This window comes from Trichosurus vulpecula, chromosome 6 (genome assembly GCF_011100635.1).
Source record: "Trichosurus vulpecula isolate mTriVul1 chromosome 6, mTriVul1.pri, whole genome shotgun sequence".
In the NCBI taxonomy this organism is placed as follows: domain Eukaryota; kingdom Metazoa; phylum Chordata; class Mammalia; order Diprotodontia; family Phalangeridae; genus Trichosurus; species Trichosurus vulpecula.
In genome coordinates, this window is record NC_050578.1 from 104,518,982 (window position 1) to 104,541,786 (window position 22,805).

Here is a 22,805-nt window from a genome sequence, read left to right on the forward strand (position 1 = left end):
TTCTGGGAGCTTTATTTATTTATTTTTTTGCTGCATAGTTATTTAGGGTTTTTAATACAATTCTTTACAAATTTATCCAAAAGCTATTATGAAAGGCATCAGTAGACAGAACACTGATTGGAATCGTGGAACGAGGGTTCAAAATCTATAGCTCGAATAAATCACTTAATATCTCTGAGTCTCAGTTTCCTCATCTGTAAAATCAGTAGTTTGGATTAGAGGGCCTCTTAAGCTTCTCTCAGATTTAGATGTTCCTCCCTCCAGTTGCCACCTTCTCCCATCTCTATCCCTTTCTTGGGCTTTACATGGTGCTGGAGAGTATTATGCTCAGACGGTCTATACACGTTGGAAAGATTCAACTCTTTTTCAATGAGCCAATCAGCTCCCAGAAACACATTGCCTCTCTTCTAGTGAGGATATGGCCACAAAGCCTTCTGTCAGCTGAGATCCTCTTGGCTGTATTCTGTCTTCTTCACTAGGCAGCTTTTCTCATTCTGTCCCTGCCTCTAGATCTAAACTTCCCTTTCTTCTTTCTGCTCTCCTATCTTCTAATGCCTCAAATCAGGGCCTCCTCATTAGCAGTGACCCACCTCAAACTTAAGATGTGAAACTCCAAAGACTAACCTTTCTATCAGATACAATCTCAGCAGTCCTTATTTGATTTTCCTGTTTTGGTTGTTTAGTTGTTCATTCATAGTTGACTCTTCATGACCTCTTGGACTTGTCCGTGGGCTTTTCTTGGCAAAGATACTGGAGTGGTTCACCATTGCCTCCTCCAATTTCCCTATAATCTCCAGTTATTTGATTTACAATTGCTCAATTATAACCTTTAAAATTCTGAAAAGGCACATGCAAATAAGCTGATGGAGAATAATTGCCTGTAGCTATTGTCACCTCAGTATTTGCTTCACCCTCAAACACGTCTTTTCCATATATTTATATAAGAAATTTTCTCTCTAGTCCTCAGAACAGTCTATGTCTCTTCTTAGCATTTTATTTGAAAAGCTCTATTTCTTCTCATGATGAACTTCTCAGTTTTCCTTCCACAATTCCCCCTCCCCATTTAGCAGCTGAAATGTCCATGTGTCAAGGAGGTAATAACTCATATGCATATATGTGTGTCTATACAAAGATGAATGCACACACACATATACCCATTATACATATGCAAACATAGCTTATTTGGGGAAAGTTCTAAAAATGGATTTCCTGAACTTTGCTAAATGTTTGGCATTTTATTGCTTGGGATTTTTCCGAGAAGTCAGCATGAGAGGAAAGGTATGTTATGATTGTATATGTAGGAGGTAGGAAGAGGAAGTTTTTTCTTTTGTAAACTGCTATAGAAAATGTTGCTTTCTTTTTAGGAGTTGTGGTCTGATGATGTAACTGGAAGAAGGGCTTTAGTCTTTCAAGCCAAAGTAACTAGTTTAAATTCTGGTCTTGATAAAGAAATTTTTATGGAAAAAAATCTTTCTTCCCTAGGATGGCACAATCACCCATGATTCCTAAATAGGAGAAATAGAAGAGTAGTTAAATAGATATACTACCCAATCAACAAACATATCCTGTTCCTCTCTGCTAGACCAAAGGGTTATTTTCATTCAAAATTTTAATCTAATTTTTTTAGATTCTATGGGAAAATACATCTGAAATACATGTGACTACATGTATAAATTAACTTCAGACTCTAGGGCTTTATGAAGTTTTGGTACAGGTACATGGCACTATCATTTAACCTAGAAACAAGGCATAATCTGATCAGTGATTTCTATGGCTCTAGTGCCTAATAGGAGACATTTGGGTAACCAATTAAAGAAACTGATGGAACTTTATTATCATCCTTTATTTTCTATTTTCTCTGAATATGCATGTACTGAGAACAATATTCTCTTGGCATTTTAGCGAAAGGATTTTTCAAATTAAGACACAGTATTTGGGCTCTATGCCTATAATAATCATCTTTCAGTAAAGAATTTGTAACTGCAAGGGATCTTAGCAAAAAGAAGATGGACAGGACCAGTATAAAAGAAATATGTGCACGGATAGGAAGGGACTTGAGGATACAACTTTGACAAAGAAATACTTTTGGAAAAAAAAGATTATTTGAAATGCCCTCTTCCCTAAAATTTCCTTAAAGTTCAAAGGAACTTTTTCTACATTTAGCATTTTGGGATTACATTGAAACTATGTGAAAAGGGAGAAAGCAGAAAAGGAGAGCCAGTGAGCCCAAAAGGCACCAAGGAAGCCCATCAAGGGACCCTCCCTACTTGGACTGGGTAAGAGTCTAAGGAAGAGGAAAATAGATGAAATACGAGCTTGGATCTATGAGGTTCAGCGCAGCCTTTATTCTGTAATTTCATATTTGTATTCCAAACTGCAATATACATAGGTATTACTGATATGCTGCTTTCACATGGCAAGAATGAATCTAAATGAAATCAGCTACATGTACACACACACAGAGGATACACACACACACATATGTATACACATACATAAAATATATGTATTATATATTGATATATCTATATATCTCCTCATTCTTTTTATTTTTTCCTTTTCCTCTAGTCTTGCAAAGATTCCATATATCTGCCAATCATGTTGTTCTGTCATTTTTCAATCATTTTCAACTCTTTATGACCTTTTTTGGGAGTTTTCTTGGTGTAGACACTGGAGTGGTTTGCCATTTCCTTCTCTAACTCATTTTACAGATAGGAAACTAAAGCAAACAGGGTTAAGTGAGTTGTCCAGGGTCACACAGTTAGTTAAGTGCCTGAGGCTAGATATGAAGTCAGGAAGATGAGTCTTCCTGACTCCAGGCCTGGTGCTCTATGCACTATGGCACCACCTAGCTGTCTCCCTGTCAATCATAAGACCCCTTATTTCATAATTCTCTCGACTCAGTTCAATTTAACTGTCTGGCATATTCTAGGATGACTAATTTTTTTCAACATATGCAAATTAGTCAATTAAAGAAACAGAAAACCCAGCCAACTGCTTCTTGACAAGTAAATGGGGTTGACTTTGTTATTTTACTTAACTTTTTGACTTAAGTTTTGAGATAACTTCTCCCAGAATTATCAGCTGAATGGTATAACTTCACAAACCAACTGCATGGGCTAATTGTGTACAGCTCATTCTGCTTTCTGCCAACCAAAACCTTTAATAGCAAAGTGACGGGTCATCTTCATTGAGGGTGAGAAATACTCTTCCCTTCTGAGGAAGAAAACAAGCATATTCTTAGAGAAGTCTTGCCCTTACCTTTCTGAGGCTGCTTTTCTTTTTGACTACTTCTAGGTTCATCTATCAGCGAGTCATATGATCCTTTCAGGACCATTATTATGTTTTCAGCATTTTGTCTGCCTCCATCTCCCCAGTTCCTCAAAAAATAAACTGGTAAAAGAAAAAAAATGGTATTTAGGATAATGAGATTTAGTGTTAGAAGGCACCGTAAGTATCAATTACAGGAACCTTATAATTTTACAGATTTGCAAAGTTAGGCCAACTAATCTCTATAACTTGTCCACAGTCTCAAAGGCAACACCTTGCAGAGTTCGCATTCAAAGCCAAATCCTCAGACTATAATTCAGCAGTCTTGCCATTACACATTTAATGTTCTCAAACATGAAAATGATAAGTGGTACTCTCAGCTTATTTGAAAATAGAAAATTAATAGGCACATGAAATGTAAAATGTTGGTTGCTGAAATGCAATCATGTGGATCTATTTATGAATACATTTTGTTATTTGTATCTCTTTAGATGCCAGCATTTTAGAAAAATCTTTACTTATTTAAAAAAACATTTTATAGAAACATCCTACATAACCTGTCAACAAGTCAGTCCAATTAATATAGAATAGCTCCCATTATAGTTGAAAACTAGTGATTATATTTATTTGCATGAATTAGTTTGTGAACCAACCACTGACCTTGAGTGCTCTTCTTACTGAAGGGGAGAATTAGTTGGCACAGATTCTGTAGAGTTGTTTTGGCAGTGATCCCCCAAATAATTTTCATGTTTAGAAATTTGAGGTGTTCAGCTAACCACCGCCCCCCGCCCCACAAGTACTCGTATTAAAAGAAGATTCAGCTCTCTCCAGACTTCTTTTTCATGCATAATGAGGAAGAAGCAGATACCACTTTTGCATTCTGGAAAAAAAAATTGACTGCTTTTTATGTTGGTGAGGTAGGCAGCACCTAGTGAAATGGTGGTTAGAAAAAGCAAAGAGTGAGTTTAACTGATGCAAATTCTTATTTCAGTAAATAATCATCAATCACCCACTACTTGCAATACACTGTGTTGGACAAAAAGGAAGAGCAAATATCCTCCAGGATCTCATATTTTATTGAGAAGGGGGATGGGGTGTGAGTGTGTGTTGTAGATGTAAACTGTTTTGAAACCAAAGATGGTTCCATTTTTGTTTTTATTTACCCAGCTCTTAGCATAGTGACTTAAAGGTAGTAGTCACTAAATGATTGAATTGATGCTTCTTAAAAAATGAACGTAAAGTCTTGGATATTAGTAAATTGCAAATTTTAAATATGTATTTAGTAAAGAACCATTACATAAAAACTGCTCTAAGAAAATTAGAGGAGGGAGAAATTACTTTAAGCTGAGCGGTGGGAGGGGTGGGGAATCAGGGAAGGCTTCATGGAAGACATGGCACCTGACCTGGGCTTTGAAGGAGCAAGAAAACTTTCAAAACTTCTCAGAGGAGAAGGGAGTATATAATAGTTATGGTGGACAGAGAGTAAAAAAGATCAAGGTAAGAAAGCAGAGGACTGGAAGACTATTCAACTGATTTGTGGCAATATACCTTGGGGGTAATTTTTTCCCCAAGGCAGGAGAACTTTTATGGAAATTTAAAAACTACACAACTACTAGGTAAAATCTGAAGTGATTTTTACTTGATTTGATTATTCACTAAAGAAAATATTTCTCTCTTTCCTTTTTTTTTCAAAGTTTATGAAGTCATGTTTGCCAAGAGGGAATATTGTCAAGGGATTCCAAAATGCGATCTCCCTAAATATTTCAGAGACTGTGGTCATTTTCCAACCCAATCGCATATTGATAGTACATTTCTGCTGGTCCAAAGTAGGTACCTTTTTTACTTGCTCTTTAAGATTAAAAAAATGCTTATGAAAATGAGGTAAATGAGAAAATTATCCAGCCAGTTTAATAGCTTAATATGTTTCATGGAGTTTGTAGGATGAAGGTTTTTTTTTAAAGGAAGAGAATATTTCTTTGGTTTTTTCTTTTTTTTCTCTTCATATTTTTTTAAGATGAGACAAATTTTATAGGATTTTTATAGGATTATAGAGTTAAAGCTGGAAAGGACCTCAGCAACCACTTAGTCTCACTCTCTCCTTTTGAAGATGAGGAAAGTGAGGCCTGAAGAGTTTGGAACTTGTCCGAGGTTATATACAGGTAGTAAGTGAGAGTCAGCATCTATGGCTTATTTAAAATAATATCAATTTACACTACTATAGCTTAAAACTTCTGTTGCTCCTCAAGCAAGCCAATTTTGGCATTGGGGAATACATCTGTTTTCAAATGAATAAGAGGTAAAGATGAAGGCCAGCAATCCAGATCTGTTTAAATGCAAAAATACCAATAAGCACATTTCTATTAGATTGTTGCAATCTAGTGTTTGCAAATTTCTCCCAGCTAACTTAACATGGGTACTTACAGAGGACTCAGGAATATAGCATATATCAGTATATCAAATCATATACAGAATTTAATAAAACAAAAAAGTATCAGTATTTAAACAGTCAAGTAATTAATAAGTGAACAGCTTGCAAATCACATCTTTATCAGTGAAGCAATCAACACATGAGAAGTCTGCGAAATCATACCAATAGAATTAACTTGAGAGGGAACTAACTTGAAAAAGATTTAAAAAATAAAATTGCCAAATTTCTGTAGGATCTCACAGTCTAGGGTTATCTGAAACAAACAAACAAAAAATCCCCAGTAAGGGAATCTTTCCCTGCAAAGGCAAAGGGCCTAATTTATCCCAGACAAGGCCCCAGATAAAACTCTTGACAGCCACGGCTCCCACTGACTGGAGGCCAGAGATGTTACATTTCACATCACCTCTGGCAGCTAAAGCTGAGGCCAAACTTTCACCTACCAGAAATAAACACCCTTAGGCCTATTTCTCAGAGCCAGGATAAAAAAAGTAAGAGAGAGAGAGTGAAGAGGAAGAAAGTCCTTCCCTGTTCATGGCACAAGGCTTCTGTACTAAGCAGGAAAGAGACTGATAGTCTGACCAGTTTTGAGACATAGCCTTTCTGAACATGTAGCCAAGTAAAGGAGGTTTCCCTGACCCACGCTGAGGGTAGCACATGGTCTATCTTCCTGCTTTGCTTCTGTGGTACACACTTGAGAAGACTTGGAGCTTGCTGAGGCTGAGCCTTATGGGTTCTATTGATCCTTGAAACTCAGGCATGTCTTTCTTGACTGGGATGTCATTGACAATAGTTTCTGGGTCTGCATAGATCTTGTCAACCTCTGCAGAGTTTGTTCTAAGAAAGAGACAAACTATTGGGTCGTATGTGTGTCCACGTTTTTAGTTCTCTCAAGCTGGCTTGATATGCATTGCACGGGAGTTACAGTCCAGAACTAGGCCCCCTTAAGGGGGCCAGTTCAGAACTGGCTCAGTTTAGGTGTTGGAGGTACAAGGTTATATGCCCTTTGAAGAGTAGGTGTTTCAAACGGGTGCCAATCAACTCTGATTGGTCAACACACTGGGAGGTGGGCTATCTTAAAATGAGGGTCTTGAGATACATGACTTAGGTCACTTAATCTTGGTCAAAGAGATATCAACTTCCATATCACCTGTCTTGACAATAGGGAGGAATCAACATTCTCCCAGATCTGTCTGGACAACACAATGAGCAGAAATAGACCCATTTAGATCTAATGTCCTGAAGAAGAACTGAACTTTGAAAGAAAGCAAGATGGGGAACCTTTGAATCTTCAAGATAATGATTACTAGGAAAATCATTTTTTACAATCTGGTGACATCAAAAGCATGAGGGTTATGTAGGTTTTTCTTCTTTGTACCACACAATATTAGAGTCAAAATTAGCTTACGGGTCTTCTGATCCACTCCCCTCAAATATCTCAGCTAACATTTGTATGTATTCATGCCTGGCACATAGTAGACACCATATAAATGCTTATTTCCTCCCTCCCCTCCCCTTCACTCTCCTCTCCTCCCCTTCTCTTCTCTTCCCTGCCCTTCTCTTTTCTTCTCTTCCCTTCCCTTCCCCCTTCATGCCTTACTTGATCTTTGAAAATCTCCATTGCCACTGTAGCTCTCCTCCTTAGGCTTAGGTATTGGTCTGATCATTTGTCTAGCTCAGGGGCCTTCCAATGTTGGTGCACTCTTGCCTGTCCAGCCTCAGTCACCGAAGTTTGTTCTTCTGGGGGACTTGGTTCATGTCCAGAGAAAATATTGATTTGGGGTCTATGTATAACCACAGTGGGTACCGCCTCTCCTTTAATCATAAATGGAATTCTTGGATTTAATTGGGACATTCAGTCTCTCTGTAAGAATTCCTTCTTTGATAAGAATAGCTCTTATCTCTTTAAACAATGCTTGTCCTTAGGTGATGGACAATCTGAAATTCTTGGGAATTCTCTCTCCTGTCAATTCCTCAGGTATATCTCTGTGGTCAAAATTCTCAGAGAGGATTGTTATAAAAATACTCACATTGTCTAACAATAAACAGTACTTGTTGAGAAGTCAGGAACATTTCAATCATATTTTACATTTATTTGGTCTGAATAAACAGGCACATTCCCTGAACAGAGTTAGGGGAGTACAAGGACTCAGATGGACACCAGTCCTTTTATTGACTCCCACTCTGAATCTCCCACCAGGCTCTCATTGGCCAGATACAACCCCCTGACTGCGTATGTCATGCCCTCCTCAAATGGCTCATTTAATCATTTGTATAAGCTCTGACCTTTCAACTGACTGACTTGAGCCCTGGTTTCTGCTAAAGCTGGGGTGGGGGAGGCAGAAAGTTACACCTTCAATTCTGTGGAAACAAAACTCCTCCCCCCATTTCTTACAATTATGATATCATTGATTTTTTGAAAATGCATAACATAAGGGTGAAACCACTGTGGATAAATTTGTTTCTTCTAAAAAGCAATAAAGCAAAAATTAAAATTACATTAAAACACAATTCCAGAATGCAACCAGGAAGAAACAAAATTATCCATGACAAAAAAAAAATTACGTCCTATGAAGCAAAATGAAAGAAAAAGAATGGGAACAAAAAATGTTTTTTAGAAATGGGAGACAAAATTCCCTTCTGAAAGAAAAACTGACTTGGGACTTTTTTTAATCAAGAAGGAAGTTCCCCAGACCTCAGACTACTCACCTGAAGCAACACCCATTCGAATGAAAAGGATAGACCAGAGATGAGACAAAGGATTCACCTTGGAATACTCCAGCACACATAAAAAAAAATCAGTCTGGGAAAACTCCCAAAATGTCTCACAGAGAAATTGTTAGCATCCTAGCAGAAAACCAGGCTATATGTAGAAAACAATTCCTGTTCAAACCCCTTCTGAGCAAGCTTCCAGTAGCCAGGCAATAAAAACTTAAGGCAATTTGAGCTAAAAAGAGGTATTCAAGTAGCCTCAGTCAGAAAATAGACTGCCCAGGGCGGGGGGTGGGGGGTGGGGCTGGGGAGTTAGGGGTGGTGGTGGTGTTATGTATTCTCTGTCCTCTTCTCTTTCCCTCCCCCTTCTCTAAGGGAGACTTTAGTTCCTGCCTAGAAGGGAAGTAGAAAGTGGAGGATAGAAATTGACTACTTTGCTTTCTCCAGAGAGAGAGAGGGTACTGGGCTAGAATTATATGTCTGCTCCCTTAAATGTTGTTAGTCTAGGGGATGTGCTTTTCAAGTTTAAGCTAAACTTTTGGTTCCTTTGGAGGAAAGGAGGGCCCAAGCTTTATACTCAAGGCTTGACTTCCTTCTCACAAGCTCTCCCTTAGGTAACTCAGCTAAACCAAGACAGAGGGTCTAAACCAAGGGGAAATTCCCGAAGTCTCTGGTGTATAGTAAGCTAGTGATAGGAACATGATGAAGAGTCTTTTCCTTCAGCAATTGGAAATAGGGTTGTCATCTTCATCTTTTCTCATAAATTGGAAGGTATAAGTGACTATAGAGCTTCCAGTGAGCAAGAGAGCCTGGCACTCTCCTCTCTTGCTCTTGCCCACTCTGCCCTGGTCCTCACACAGGCACAGAGCATTGATCTCCACTTATGAGGAGAGATTCTCATACAATGGGCTTTGGGACTCATGTTACACATTTCTGTTCAACTGTACTTTGCTGTCTCATAGGCTTAGTGTCTGCCTTTTCACTTTGTCATCTCTCTACTTTCTACCTCTAACTCTTGTGTGGGACAGAAAAAATGAAATAATTGGAGAGGCATCTTTAGGCAGAAGCAAAGTGAATTTATTTTACAAACCTCTGGAGATTTGGGTGTCGCCTCCACTAGGATGAACTAGTGAAGGGAGGCAGGTGACAAAGGAAATACATCAATAGATATACCCTTAATGCAAACATTCCCACCCACCTCTATCCCTTCTTTCCATTGGCTGGGAGGCGGGCTTACAATCTAGATGCGAAAATACAGAGCCAATCCATACATACTTTCCTTATTTGGCTACTGATGTGGCGATGATAGGGCTAAAGAGAAGGAATGAGGAAGGAGAGGGGGACCCTCCTGGAGCAGAGAACAAACATCTCACAGGTAGTCCATTATCTCCCTATTTGGTAAAATTCTTGTGCTAGCACCGAGAGGGGGAAGGGAGGGGCACCTACAGCTTCGGGCCCCGACTTTCCAGAAGTTAGCTAAGTCACTACAAGGTTAAATTCCAAGCCTCTCCTACTCCCTCAGACATTCCCCATTCCAGAAATATGAGAAGAGAATAGTCCCTATATTCTTATCCTGTAAAGTCTTCATGAATTATATCTTTCTCATGCACTCTCTAAGGTTGAGAAACTCTTGAACTGCTGAGTGGGGTATCTTCCACTCTTTCTTTCCCAAGGGATCTCCATCACACAATTCTCCAAGCCTAGACTGACTCAACCTCCACTGGGCTTAACAATTTAAAGCACCTAGAATTTTGGATAATTTGTCTTCTCTATTGATGCTTATTTTTTTTTATTCAATTGAAGATGGTTTCATATACCATAAAAGGATCAGGGCCCAGACATCTTAATAGTTTAACAGCTCATTAATACTTTGTAATTATATTCTGGACCTTCTGTGTCCAGAAGTTTGGAGGGGAGGAGGAAACTCCCTTGCCTAAGTATTCAGACACTTGTTTTTTATTCTTAGATTTATTGGCATATCACTGTGTGGCATTCTTTAATAATTTTCTCTATTTCTCCATTCATTCTTTATAATTTCCTCTTATTTCTGATTTTGGTAATTTGATTTTCCTCTCTTTTTGGTTAAAATAGCAATTAATTTACTAATATATTGTTGTTGTGCTTTAAAGAATACCTTTCTGTTTTCATCATGAATAGAATTATTTGCTAGCGAACCCATAATTTTTGGTCTTTTTATTGTTTTCTTCTAATTAAAAAAATAATTCATTAATCATTTCATTTTTGTTAATACAAATATCCAAGGGAATTAATTTGATTGTAACCACTCTGTTAACTGTATTCTATGCATTAAGATGTATATTGAATTATTATTGCCATTGTCTTCAATATAATTTTATATTGTTTATTATAGTCTATAATAAGATCTTTGATCCAGTTTATTTTTAGTTTTCATTGTGAATCTCGCAATTTGGTCTAAGAAAGACAAGTAGAATTAGCTTGTATGTATGCTTTATTTCTCTCAAGCTGGTGGTATTCATGAGGAGCTGCAGATTGAGCTGAGCTCATTTTAGGGTTAGGCTACATGAGTGTAAAGATAAAACCACAAAGCTGGAGCCCAATCAGGTACTGCTAAGGTTCCTTGGGTTTGGTTTCTATTTTCCCAATGAAGGGGTCATTTAACAGAAGTCAGGAGATGCTTCAGGGTACATGGAACAAGGAAGAGGGTCAGGATGGAAAGTTTCCAGAGTTCTGTTGTGGTGGGTGAGGCAGTGGAATGCTCCTTGCTGCTGCAGAGTTCCAGTTGTCTTTAAAGCACTGTCAGAGGAAACAAGGTTTAAAGGGGCAGGGTCTTACTCTTCCTCAGAATGGGAAGGGGAGTTCTAGTAGCCCTTGTTTGTTTGACCAGGGGTCTGCCCCATTTTCACAGGTTAGACTTTAATTTAAAGAAGATTATGTTTACTTTATTGATCCTTCCAATTGGGTTTAACATGTAAAAGAGGTGTTAAAATTTTCTACTTTTCTTTATAAGTTCTTAATGCCCTAGAGTGAGTTCAGTTTTTATAATTGTCGTGTGGACATTCTAACAAATAATAAATTCTTTAATAAATCCATCAAAATCTTCATTTGTTATTACTAGTATTTTTAACTACTATTCTGTAAATTTTGTAACTTCTTTCTTATTTCCTTTTTCCATCTGACTTAACTTATTTTGAAATTATAGTGTTGAAATACTTTTGTAGTTTTTCTTTAGCATCTCACTTAACTATTTCTCTGAGAACTCAGTTGCTTTGCAATGACATACATGAATGTTTAATCGACATTGATACACTTTCATTGATAATGTTCCCTTAATGACCATAATGTTGTCATGCCATCTCTTAATTTTCTTCAATTCGGTTTTGCCTAAAATCATGCATGACTGAAACTGTTCATTTTATGGAGTCAGCTGATGGTTAATTCATATTTTCCCAACACTCTCGTTATGTCTTAAGTGGTTAAAAAATTCAGTTTGCTTCCTATAGTTAACATGATTCTGGATCTTGTATTTTTCTCTTTTTAAATTCTTTTTATAGATTAATCTAATCCATTACCATACAGTTATTGTTAATTTATTTTTTCTATTTCATCTCCAATTATAATTTTCATCTTATCAATGAAACCTTACTTCCTATTCATTAGCTCTACCTTACTTTCCTTTAGTTATTCTGATTCCATTATTAAGACCTGTAACCCCAGGGAGAGATTGAATTAAATAATTCATAGGAACTCCTCCTGACAAATACTGGCAGAAAAATCCAAATTTCTAGATTGGTTCAATTAACTACATTGCTTTTTTTTCTTTCCATTTTTGAATGCTTGTTCCTCCCTTGCCTGTCCTGTCTCCTTGAAAACGACTTACTCATCATGTGTTACAATCCACAATGTTACAATTCATTTTTTCATTCCTCTATTATTTTACTCGAACATGATCTCCCCAGACTTAACTTTTAGGTGCATATCAAAATTATCTTGCTCTTCAGTTTTTGTTAATTGAATCAAAGACTTTGTTGCCTGCCCCACCCCCCTCCCCAACCCCCCCACCCCCAACCATTTTCAGATTGATGCCAAGGCCTGACAATTTTGCTTTTGTTTGCAACATCTCTCATATATGTCCCCTCTTCTCCCCTGACTCTGCCACCACCCTGGTGTAGTCTGTTATCATCACATGTCATTTATTGCAATAGCCTGCTGGTGGGTCCACCTGGCTCAAGTCTCTCCCCACCCCAATCTATCCCCCATTCAGCCACTAAAGTAAATTTCTTAAAAAAATGTAGATCTGATCATGTCACACACTCCCTCATGCCCAGCCACTCAATAAACTCAATGGTTTTCTATTTGTCTCCAGGATCAAATGCACTCCATCTTAATTCCAGATATTTTCTCTAGCTGTTTCCTGGAACACTCTCCCTCTATTCCTCTCTTCTAACTACTGACTTCCCTGCCTTTCTCTAAATCCTATCTTCCTCCGAAAGCCTTCCCTAACCCTTCTTAACTCCAGTGTCTTCTCTCCATTAATTATTTCTATTTATCCTATATATAGTTTGCTTTGTATTATCAACCTGAAATAAAGAAGACAACCAAAGTAGTTAAAACTTGGGTCTTTTAACCAAGACAAGGGGATTGCAATCAGGGATCACCCCACAGCACCATAGTACTGGAGTGCCCAAGAGGGGCAGAGGGCAGCAGGGTTAAATATATTTCAACAGGGAGGCAGTCTCATAGGAGACATAGCTAGGAGAAGCAGTTAAGTAAGCAGTTTTACGCAACAAAAGCCCTTAGGAAAGGCTGAGGAAGGCTGGTGGGGAGGGATAACATCTGGTCAGAACAACCGGCTAGGGCTCCAGGTTCAGCAACTTTTGCGGGGTGGGGGGGCGGGGTCAGTTGAGATCAAAGTCAGGTAGCCTCTTCTGATGTCTATTGAGGTTTAGGGGTGCTAACGACCCCAAAATACTGACATGCCAGGTCCTACCCAAATGAATTTGACCCAAGCCTACTTACAGCCAAAGAAAAACAAAGTTTGTTAAAGATTCACCATATTGGGTAGACGCTTAAGGAATCTGAGCATTTTGTGAGCTGAGCTAGATTGAATCTGAGCATCTTCATAGAGGCAAGATGGATTTTATATACACAAAGATTGTAGAAGGGATCTAGGGTAGTTCTGGGGTGGTGGGAGGAGGGGTTTAGGTAGGGTCTTGAGGGGAAGTCTAAGGAGGATCTTGAAGGGACTGGGGTGACTAGAGGTCAGAGTACAGAAACCAAGAGAATGGGATGAATGGGTGGGAAGTAGCTGAAGGCTACCTGGACAGACAATGGAGGGCTAGGCTAGTTTAAGGGTAACAGATTTGGGCATAGAAATTTTGATAGGATGAATGGTGGGAAAGAAGTGGACAAATTAGGACTAATTTAGGGCTAAATTAGGATAAGAGTAACAGAGATGGGCCTAGAGATAATGAAAAGCTTATGGCCTCAGGCCAGATCAAGTGGCAAGATTCAAGGAGAGTTCAAGAGCTACCAGAGCCTATACCTCATCAATGTCTGCATTCAACATTCTTTTTAAAACTGGTTTCTATAGCCCTCAGACAGTTAGCTCTAGGATTAGGCAAGATTAGCAGTTGTATTTGTTTACATTTGTTTCCCTCATTAGATTGCAAGTTTCTTGTGGGTAGAGACTGTCTTTTCCTCTTAGTATCCCCAGTGTTTAGCACAGTGCCTGGCACATAGTAGGCACTTGGTGTTTATTGATTACTGATGACTCTTTGTTTCTCTACTTCTTGCTGCTGGCCACTTTCTCCCTCCCCCCACCCCCAACCCAACCTACTCATCACCCACCTTATGATTTCCAAGGAAGAGAGTCATAGTAAATCATCTACCCAGTTCTGTCTTTAATTCCTTGGAGAAGATTTCATAAAACCTCAACCATTGTTTCAGAAATCCTGTGAAGTACTAACATCCTTCCCATCTAGAAATCTGATTATTTACAGTTTTAAAGCTAATATTATTTGGCATTTACCATCAATTTAGATGGTAAATACCTGTTTTTGCCCCTTGATTAGTATCAGAAGACCTAGCCTGATCTGTATAACAAAAGGTTCAGTCAACTTTTTTCTACCTATACTCATGCTAGGGGATTTAACATACATTATGATAATCCTTCAAACATCCTAAACTCCCAGTTCCCCAATGTACTCATTTCCTATGACCTATTCTTCTGTCTCACATCAACCACACATAAAGATGGTCATACCTATGATTTTGCCACCACCCACAAATGTTCTACCTCTATGTTCAGAATCTCTGAAATTCCCCTATTTTATCACAGTCTCTTGTCATTCCACTTCTCCCTCTGACTTGCATGTTCTATCCCTGTTCTTCATGCTCACTGTGACCTCAAATATCTGTATCCTTCAGTTCTTTCCCAGGCTATCAGCCATGCCCTGGTTACAATTGCAGCTCTCTCCTTTCCCCTTGCCTTCTACCTTCCCTTCTCATTTCACATGTCTTTCTCCTTCCCTTTCCCTTCCTTTTTCTTTCCACTTCCCTCCCCAAGTCTTCCTTCCTTATCTTTCACTTCAATTATGTTCAATAAACATTTATTAAGCACCTACTGTGTACCTACTATAGGCAGCTAGGTGACTAAGTGGATGGAGTGCTGGCCCTGGAGTCAGAAAGACCTGAGTTCAAATCTGGCCTCAGAGACTGAATAGCTGTGTGACCCTGGGCAAGTCATTTAACCCTTTTTGCTTCAGTTTCCTCATTTATAAAATAAGCTAGAGAAGGAAGTGGCAGACCACTCCAGTATCTTTGCCAAGAAAACCCCAAATGGGGTCACAAAGAGTAGCACATGACTGAAATTACAACAAAATGTGCCAGGCCCTATGCTAAGGACTGGGGATACAGATATGAAAAAGAGATACCTTCTGCCTTCAAAGAGCTTGTACTCTAATGGGAAAAGACAACACACAAAAGGAACCTGAGAGGGAGAGATGGGCAAGGGAGATGGGGAGAATAAGATGGGGATGCCAGTGGGCGGGATGGGGCCGCCAGTGGGTGGGATGGGGCCATGTCCTTCCCTGAAGTTGAAGCCAAGTAGAGCAGCTGATAGAAAATGAAGCTACCAGAAAGGTTGTGAACCCTCCATAAAGGAAGATTTTGGGGAGAGTTTAGTCTTCTGTCCTCCAACTCTCAAATCAGATAGGTGAGACAACTGAGAAAGTGTAAAGAATCAAAATCTGAGTCGCTCTTCTTGGAGATGAAATTTCAGGTGTCAGCTTCTCTTGGGGGTATAGTGGGGTGGGGAAGGATATATGGTTCTCTTGAGTCAGGGCAAGAAGGGCAGCTTATGGAAAAAAATTCTGGGAGGGTGGGGGGATTGGGAAGTCAGGCTCTTTGACAACTTCTCATTCTACCACCTTTCAGGAACTCATTTCATTGCTCCTTATATTTCCTATGATATTAAGGTGAACAATGGTTGGTACAAAATTGGTGTTCAAATCATGTTTGTTGAATATCTGAAAAAATGTGTATCTTAAAACCATCTTTTCTAAAGCAGTTTTAATATATATATATACATATATAATTTATATATTATATATATAATTTTAAGTAATTTACACAAATGAATAAAGTGTATATATATGTCATATATACATAAAAGAGGTAGTAGAATAATAATATAGGAAAGATTTAACATAAATGATTCTAATAGTGCTACATCAAACTACAAAAGCCTTTATGGACATGTAGAAAGCTTTTATTAAACTATGCAACATAGTGAAATGAACATTTTTCAAAGTGTAGTAGAATTTTATTTTTCCTTCAGGTTGAAATTCTAAGTTAGTAATTGATTTTAAATTTAATAATTTATTTTATTATTTTATTTATTTTAAATTTATTTTAAATGCTAAACATTCTATTTCACTGGTCAAGTCTTTATTAATTACTTCTGTGACAGTAAATAATAACTCTAGGTACCAATCAACACATTTCATAGTGTACACTAATTCAAGTAACTCACATGTAGTTAACTCAATTGGACTAACTTCCCAAAGAATACTGAGTCTAATATATCAAGTAGGTCAAATTCCTAAAACAGCCTGCACAATCCAGGTATTTTTAGCATTCCCCTCCCCCCTCCCCCCAGTTCCCCATCCGTATCACTATGGTAACAATAGATTTTTATGACCAAGGACATGATTTTCATCTGAGAATCTTGCTTTGGGAGAATAAAGCCACTTCTCACTGAGTCCATAGACTAATTTTTCCAAATATATTTGATGATACATTTGGAAAACCTCTATTTAAAAGTCTGCTAAGTGTAAATAATGACATTAGCAGTCATAGATTTGATCAGGAAGGACAGCATTATTTTTGCTCTGATTATGGGTTCATAATAAAAATGCCCAAGCAATACAATGGCAGAACTGGAAGGTTCTTTAGAAGTCTACCAGTCAAGCCCATTTATTTTATCGATGGAGAAACTGAGGACCAGAAATTAAGTGATTTGCCCGAGGTCTCAGAGCTAGTTATTGAGGAAGCAAAGATACTGAACCAGCATCTTTTGCTACTCTGTCCACAGCTTTTTCACCATATCAACAAGGTCTCTGCACTTTTTCTTGCTGATATCTTGAGAAATTATTATATCTATGGATATATGTAATAATCCATATATGCATACATACATGTATACATCTACACATACATGTTACATATGTAACATATATGTAACATATATCTATGGATTATATATACAATTAAAGTAACTTGTATCGCACTTTTCTTTAAGAATACTGCAAAAGGACTCCATAGTGAAATTTTAATTATATAAAGGAAGGATTAAATAATGCCATGAAAAAGCAGGGTTTTTAGATTGTAGAAGAGATTATGATGTGACTAAGAAATATGAGGCATTGTCAAATTCATTTCATAAAAGTAGGCAGAACTGTCATAGATAATGTTAACTTATTAAAGTAAACCATTAATACTGGTAAGATTCTTACTCTTCTAATTAGCATTATCAAGAAGATGAAGAAAACTAAGTGTCTTTTGTCATGCCTTTGGGGACCGAGTGCATATAGGACTGGATGAAATATTAATTGGAAAACTGATGAAAAAGTAAGGTAACATGGTAATATGGCCATCATATTGTTGTGGCTCAAAGAGCGGGGTTTAGAGCCAGAAGACCCAGAATTGAATCTCACTTGACATTTAGTAGCTGTGTGATCTTAATCCAGTCTCTTAACTTCCTGGGGCTTTAGTTTTCTAATCTATGAAATCAAGTATTGGGGTTAACAGACTGCTAAGGTCACTTCCAGCTCTGTAATATTTATGTAACAAGTATGCTCCGACTCTTTTCCCAGGGCCACACAGCTACATTTTCCCTTAGGGTTCCAGGGGTTTTTTTTTTCCAGGGCCACATTGTTCCCTTAGGGTTCCAAAGTTTACTGAGGGATTTGGGGATATCTTTTATCTGCCTCAGTTGGAGCCTGTACCAGCTGTGTTCTCTCCATTTTCGGATGCCAATAAATTGCATTCCAGTTCCATTTAACCACTTAACATCAATTAACTTTTACAAAAGGATTTTTACTTCAAAGATCTATCAAGAGCAAACATATGAACATTTTGCTCTGACACCATGTTCCATTGAGCCTAATTCACCCTATATCAGCTTAGTTTCAATGGGGTATTGGGCCTATATCTTAGCACATTTTCTCCACAGTATTGGACCCACTGTCTTTAGGTCCAAAGATAGCATCAGAGCTGTAAGAGTCCAAATATCATTCCTTACTCCTCAGGTATAGATGCTGGGTTGACTGACCTGGTTTGTGTTCCAATTTCTGGATTCTTGTAACCAGATTCCAGCACTCAGCACTGTGTCTGGCACTGAGTAGGTGTTTAATAAATAAATATTGATTGATTGTAGCACATATTCTAGACCTAGGTTGGATACTCCACGTCCACAGTGGAAAAAGAATGAATAGACCAAGGAGGGTCCATTTCTCAGGGGTCATATGGCCTTGGGCATGGAGAGAATGATGTTCTAAGCTCTTGATCTAACTTGCCATGTGATCACCCTAAGGGAGAGTCATGGAGCTCTCCTAGACAAATATGGAGCACAGACTGGGCTAAAGCTGACTCAACCCTTTTTGAAGACACTAAAAGTTCTATATATATAGTCAATAGGGGGTACAAGCAAACAAACAAAAACCCAAAGAACTCCTGCTAACCATGTGACAGGCCAACCAGAACCAGTTCTAGAATATCCATGTATGTTACAGTCTCTCCAAGGCACTTCCCATACATGTTATCTCTATTCTCCTCCACAAGGCTATGCAATCTGCTCTAGTATCCTCCATGTGGAGATACCATCTGAGCAAGCTGATGGGGTCTGTGCATGTGCCAGACCCCCTGAAATTGACTTTTTTCCCTTTCCTTTCATTGTTTCAGAGATTCCTAGTCTTTCTGATTCAGTAGGCAAAAAAGTAGAATATAAATTGTAATCCTTTAGAAAACTGAAGACTAATTTTCTAATACAAAACATCTATAACAAATAATCCTTCATGGTTTACTGTTAAGATGAGCCAGATGTACTTAAGAACATCTATCTCATATAAACATGAATTTAAGAGAACGGGAATATATTGTGGTGTACCTTTGAGAGCTGTTTCTAAGGAGAATGCTAGTAGTATATAGACTAGGATAAAACAAAGTCAATCTCATATTTTCACTATTGGAATTGATATCTTACCAATTTAAGTCAATTTTTCTAAAAAGCTTAATGGACTTGTAAAAAAATTGAGATCTGATTAAGGGTTTAATGACTGAAGCGCCCACCTTTAACTTTGCTGTAATAACTGAACAGGGTGTTATAGTTAATATTGTTGTCCTAGATGCTTTGCTCTTCCTTGAACAAGAAACTCCCTTTCCCAGATCTGGGCATTATCACTGGCTGGCTGACTCCCATGCTCTCACCCTCCTTATAGGTGAATGGTTAGTGTTTAAAAGATGAAATTTTGCATTAGTGACCAGTGCGGAATCTTTGAAAACACAGCACACTAAACCAGCCTACTCCTTTCCCCCAGTCAACATCTTACTGTCCATTCTTATACATCACTTTTTCCTACACACACAAATATATATTTCTATATATATGAACATATATATGTATGTGAGAATATACACATACACATACATACACATATATACACATATACACACAAATATGTCTGTGTGTATAAATGCATACGTACACATATACATATAACTTATACATATGTGAATATATATGTGTCTATGTGTGTATATACATATACACACAAATATGTGTGTATGTACATATATATATACTCACACACAAATTATATATATATATATGAATATATATGTGTGTATATATATACACTTACACACATTTATACATATAAACGCACACATATTCTAATGGCAATGCCAATGGAGTATCCATATAACTACACGTCATAATGTGTGTCATATGCATTTTTCACATAATTTGTTTTTCCACTGTAAGAATCATTGGCTAGTTATATTTCATTGATCATGGGATCACTGACAAAGCCTGATATTATTCCATTTCTTGATGTATTATTCAGTTCAGTGTCAGCCACAGAGCACAACATCTGAAGAACTGTGTATTTGATGGTGAATCCCTCTATTGCAATGTTAGCAAATTCCTTTGATGAGCATGTTTCCTTAAATGATTTTAATGAGAGAGAAAGAAATTAAACAAATATGTCAGTAAGACTGTATTTTATTCTTTCAAATCAACTGATTTTTCAAAAACTTCATAAGCTATGGAAAGAGTGAGATTTTATATTGGGATCATAGACTTTGAGCTGTAATAGGTCACAGAAACTGCCTAATGCAATACCCTGTAAAGGCAATCAGTGAATGGGAGGATGTTTCCTGCCCATTTGAGTGGGCTCTCAGGGTCCTGGGGGGAGTGGCTAGGACTGGAGCCAATGATAGGAGCCTGAGTTCTGGTCGCTTGGACGACTTTCTAGTCTACGTGATGATGTCTGGAGACTGTGTTGGGGGAGGGAACACAGCTTGGAGACTGGGTTGCGGCAGTGGCGGCGGCAGAAGCAGTGGCGCTACAAAAAGCGGGACTGACCCTTGTGCAGACCAGAGAGTGCTGAGCAGGGGCTTGAGGCCAGAGGGTGGTTTTCTTGCTGGAGGGCCCTGGCATTGGGGGGGTGGAGGCACCAGTATGGCTTGGTTTGATGTCATAATGTTTTTCTGTGGCCTCCTGGTCACTATTGTGAGATGGGCATACTAGTTTTGAAAGGTTCTTGCCAGGATGTCGAACTGGGGGCACTGGTCTGTGGGTATGCTACTTTGGAGGTTCAATAAATGCTTTAACTCCTCTGCCTTCTACTTAGAGAATTCCTTATATCCTGCAATTCTGGACCATTCAGGCATATAAATTGTTATCTCTGAAGTCATGAATTCTGCCTTAATGTTATATACCCTCATTTTATAAATGTGGAAATATAGGGAGGGGAGTTTCAATGATTTTCCCGAGGTCACACAGGTGAAAATCATCAGAGACAACACTTGAACCAAGGTCCTTTTACTCCAGCATCAGTGTTCTTTCCACAGTCTTCTGTTGTTTTTGCCTAATCTCTATTTTTCTCTTTTAGCTCTATGACTATAAGTCTGTGATTTGGCATATAAAATGGTTTTTGATGATCTACCTGTTCCCTTATCATATTTCTTCAAGCATGTCCCTGAGTGTAATAATCCCATCTATGGCATTTTTTTAGAGACTAAGTCTCCCTATCTTTTTTCAAAATGTACTTTATTATTTATTATTATTAATTATTATGTATTTATTTATTATAAATTTTTTTCTTTAAAACCAAGGGAGGTATAAACAAATACTCGTTAATTAAAAAAATTAAAAAGAAATATCCAATACAATTGTATCATCAGTACTTAATATATTCTGGAGCAAAACTTTGTCAGAGCATTTTTTAAAAAAATTATTTATTTTTGGTTTTCAACATTCATTTCCACAAGATTTTGAGTTCCAAATTTTCTCCCCATCTCTCCCCTACTCCCCACCCAAGATGGCATGCATTCTGAATACCCCTTCCCCCAGTCTGCCCTCCCTTCTATCCTCCCCCACCCCATCCCCATCCTCCCTACTTTCTTGTAGGGCAAGATACATTTTTATACCCCATTGCCTGTATATCTTATTTCCCAGTTGGTATAAAAACAATTTTTAACGTTTGTTTTTAAAACTCTGAGTTCCAAATTCTCTTCCTTCTTCCCTCCTGACCCACCCTCATTGAGAAGACAAGCATTTCAATATAGGTTATTCATGTGTAGTTATGTAAAACACTTCATAATAGTCATGTTGTGAAGACTAACTATATTTCCCTTCATCCTATCCCACCCCTCATTTATTCAATTTTTCCCTTTGACCCTGTCCCTTTTCAAAAGTGTTTGTTTCTGACTATCCCCTCCCCCAATCTCCCCTCCCTTCTGTCATACCGCCTTCTTGTCCCTTCCTCACTACTTTCCTATAGGGTAAGATACCCACTTGAGTGTGTATGTTATTTCCTCCTTCAGCCAAATCTGATGAGAGTAAGGTTGACTCATTCCCTTTCACCTCCCCACTCTTCTCCTCCATTGTAACAGCTTTTTCTTGCCTCTTTTGTGTGAAATAATTTACGCCAGTCTATCTCTCCCTTTCTCCTCCCAATATATTCCTCTCTCACACCTTAATTTTATTTTTTAGGTATCATTCCTTCATATTCAACTCGCCTTTTGCCCTTTGTCTATATATGTGTGTATATATATATATGTATATATGTGTGTGCATGTGTAGATATATTCTCTCTACCCTAATACTGAGAAAGATCTCATGAGTTGCAAATATTATCTTCCCATGTAAGAATATAAACAGTTCAACTTTAAAAGTCCCTTATGATTTCTCTTTCCAGTTTACCTTTTCATGTTTCTCTTGATTCTTATATTTGAAAGTTAAATTTTCTATTCAGCTCTGGTCTTTTCATCAAGAATGCTTGAAAATCCTCTATTTCATTGAATATCAATTTTTTTTTGCCTGAAGTATTATACTCAGTTTTGCTGGGTAGTCGTGCTTGGTTTTAATCCTGGCTCTTTTGACCTCTGGAGAACCATATTCCAAGCCCTTTGATCCCTTAATGTAGAAGCTGCTAGATCTTGTGTTGTCTTGATTGTGTTTCCACAATACTCAAATTGTTTCTTTCTGGCTGCTTGCTATGTTTTCTCCTTTACCTTGGAACTCTGGAATTTAGCTACAATATTCCTAGGAGTTTCCCTTTTGGGATCTCTTTCAGGAGGTGATCAATGGATTCTTTCAATTTCCATTTTACCCTCTGGTTCTAGAATATCA

The 22,805-nt window shown here is 38.0% G+C and overlaps 1 protein-coding gene across 1 annotated transcript in view; it reads left to right on the forward strand.

Moving 5' to 3' along the window:
* IQCM (IQ motif containing M) overlaps positions 1–22,805 on the forward strand; it is a 244,553-nt gene that overhangs the window by 21,985 nt on the left and 199,763 nt on the right. Inside the window, exon 4 of the mRNA XM_036764995.1 lies at positions 4,965–5,096. Within this exon, the coding sequence (XP_036620890.1) occupies positions 4,965–5,096 (132 nt within the window). The remainder of the gene's footprint in view (positions 1–4,964; positions 5,097–22,805) is intronic.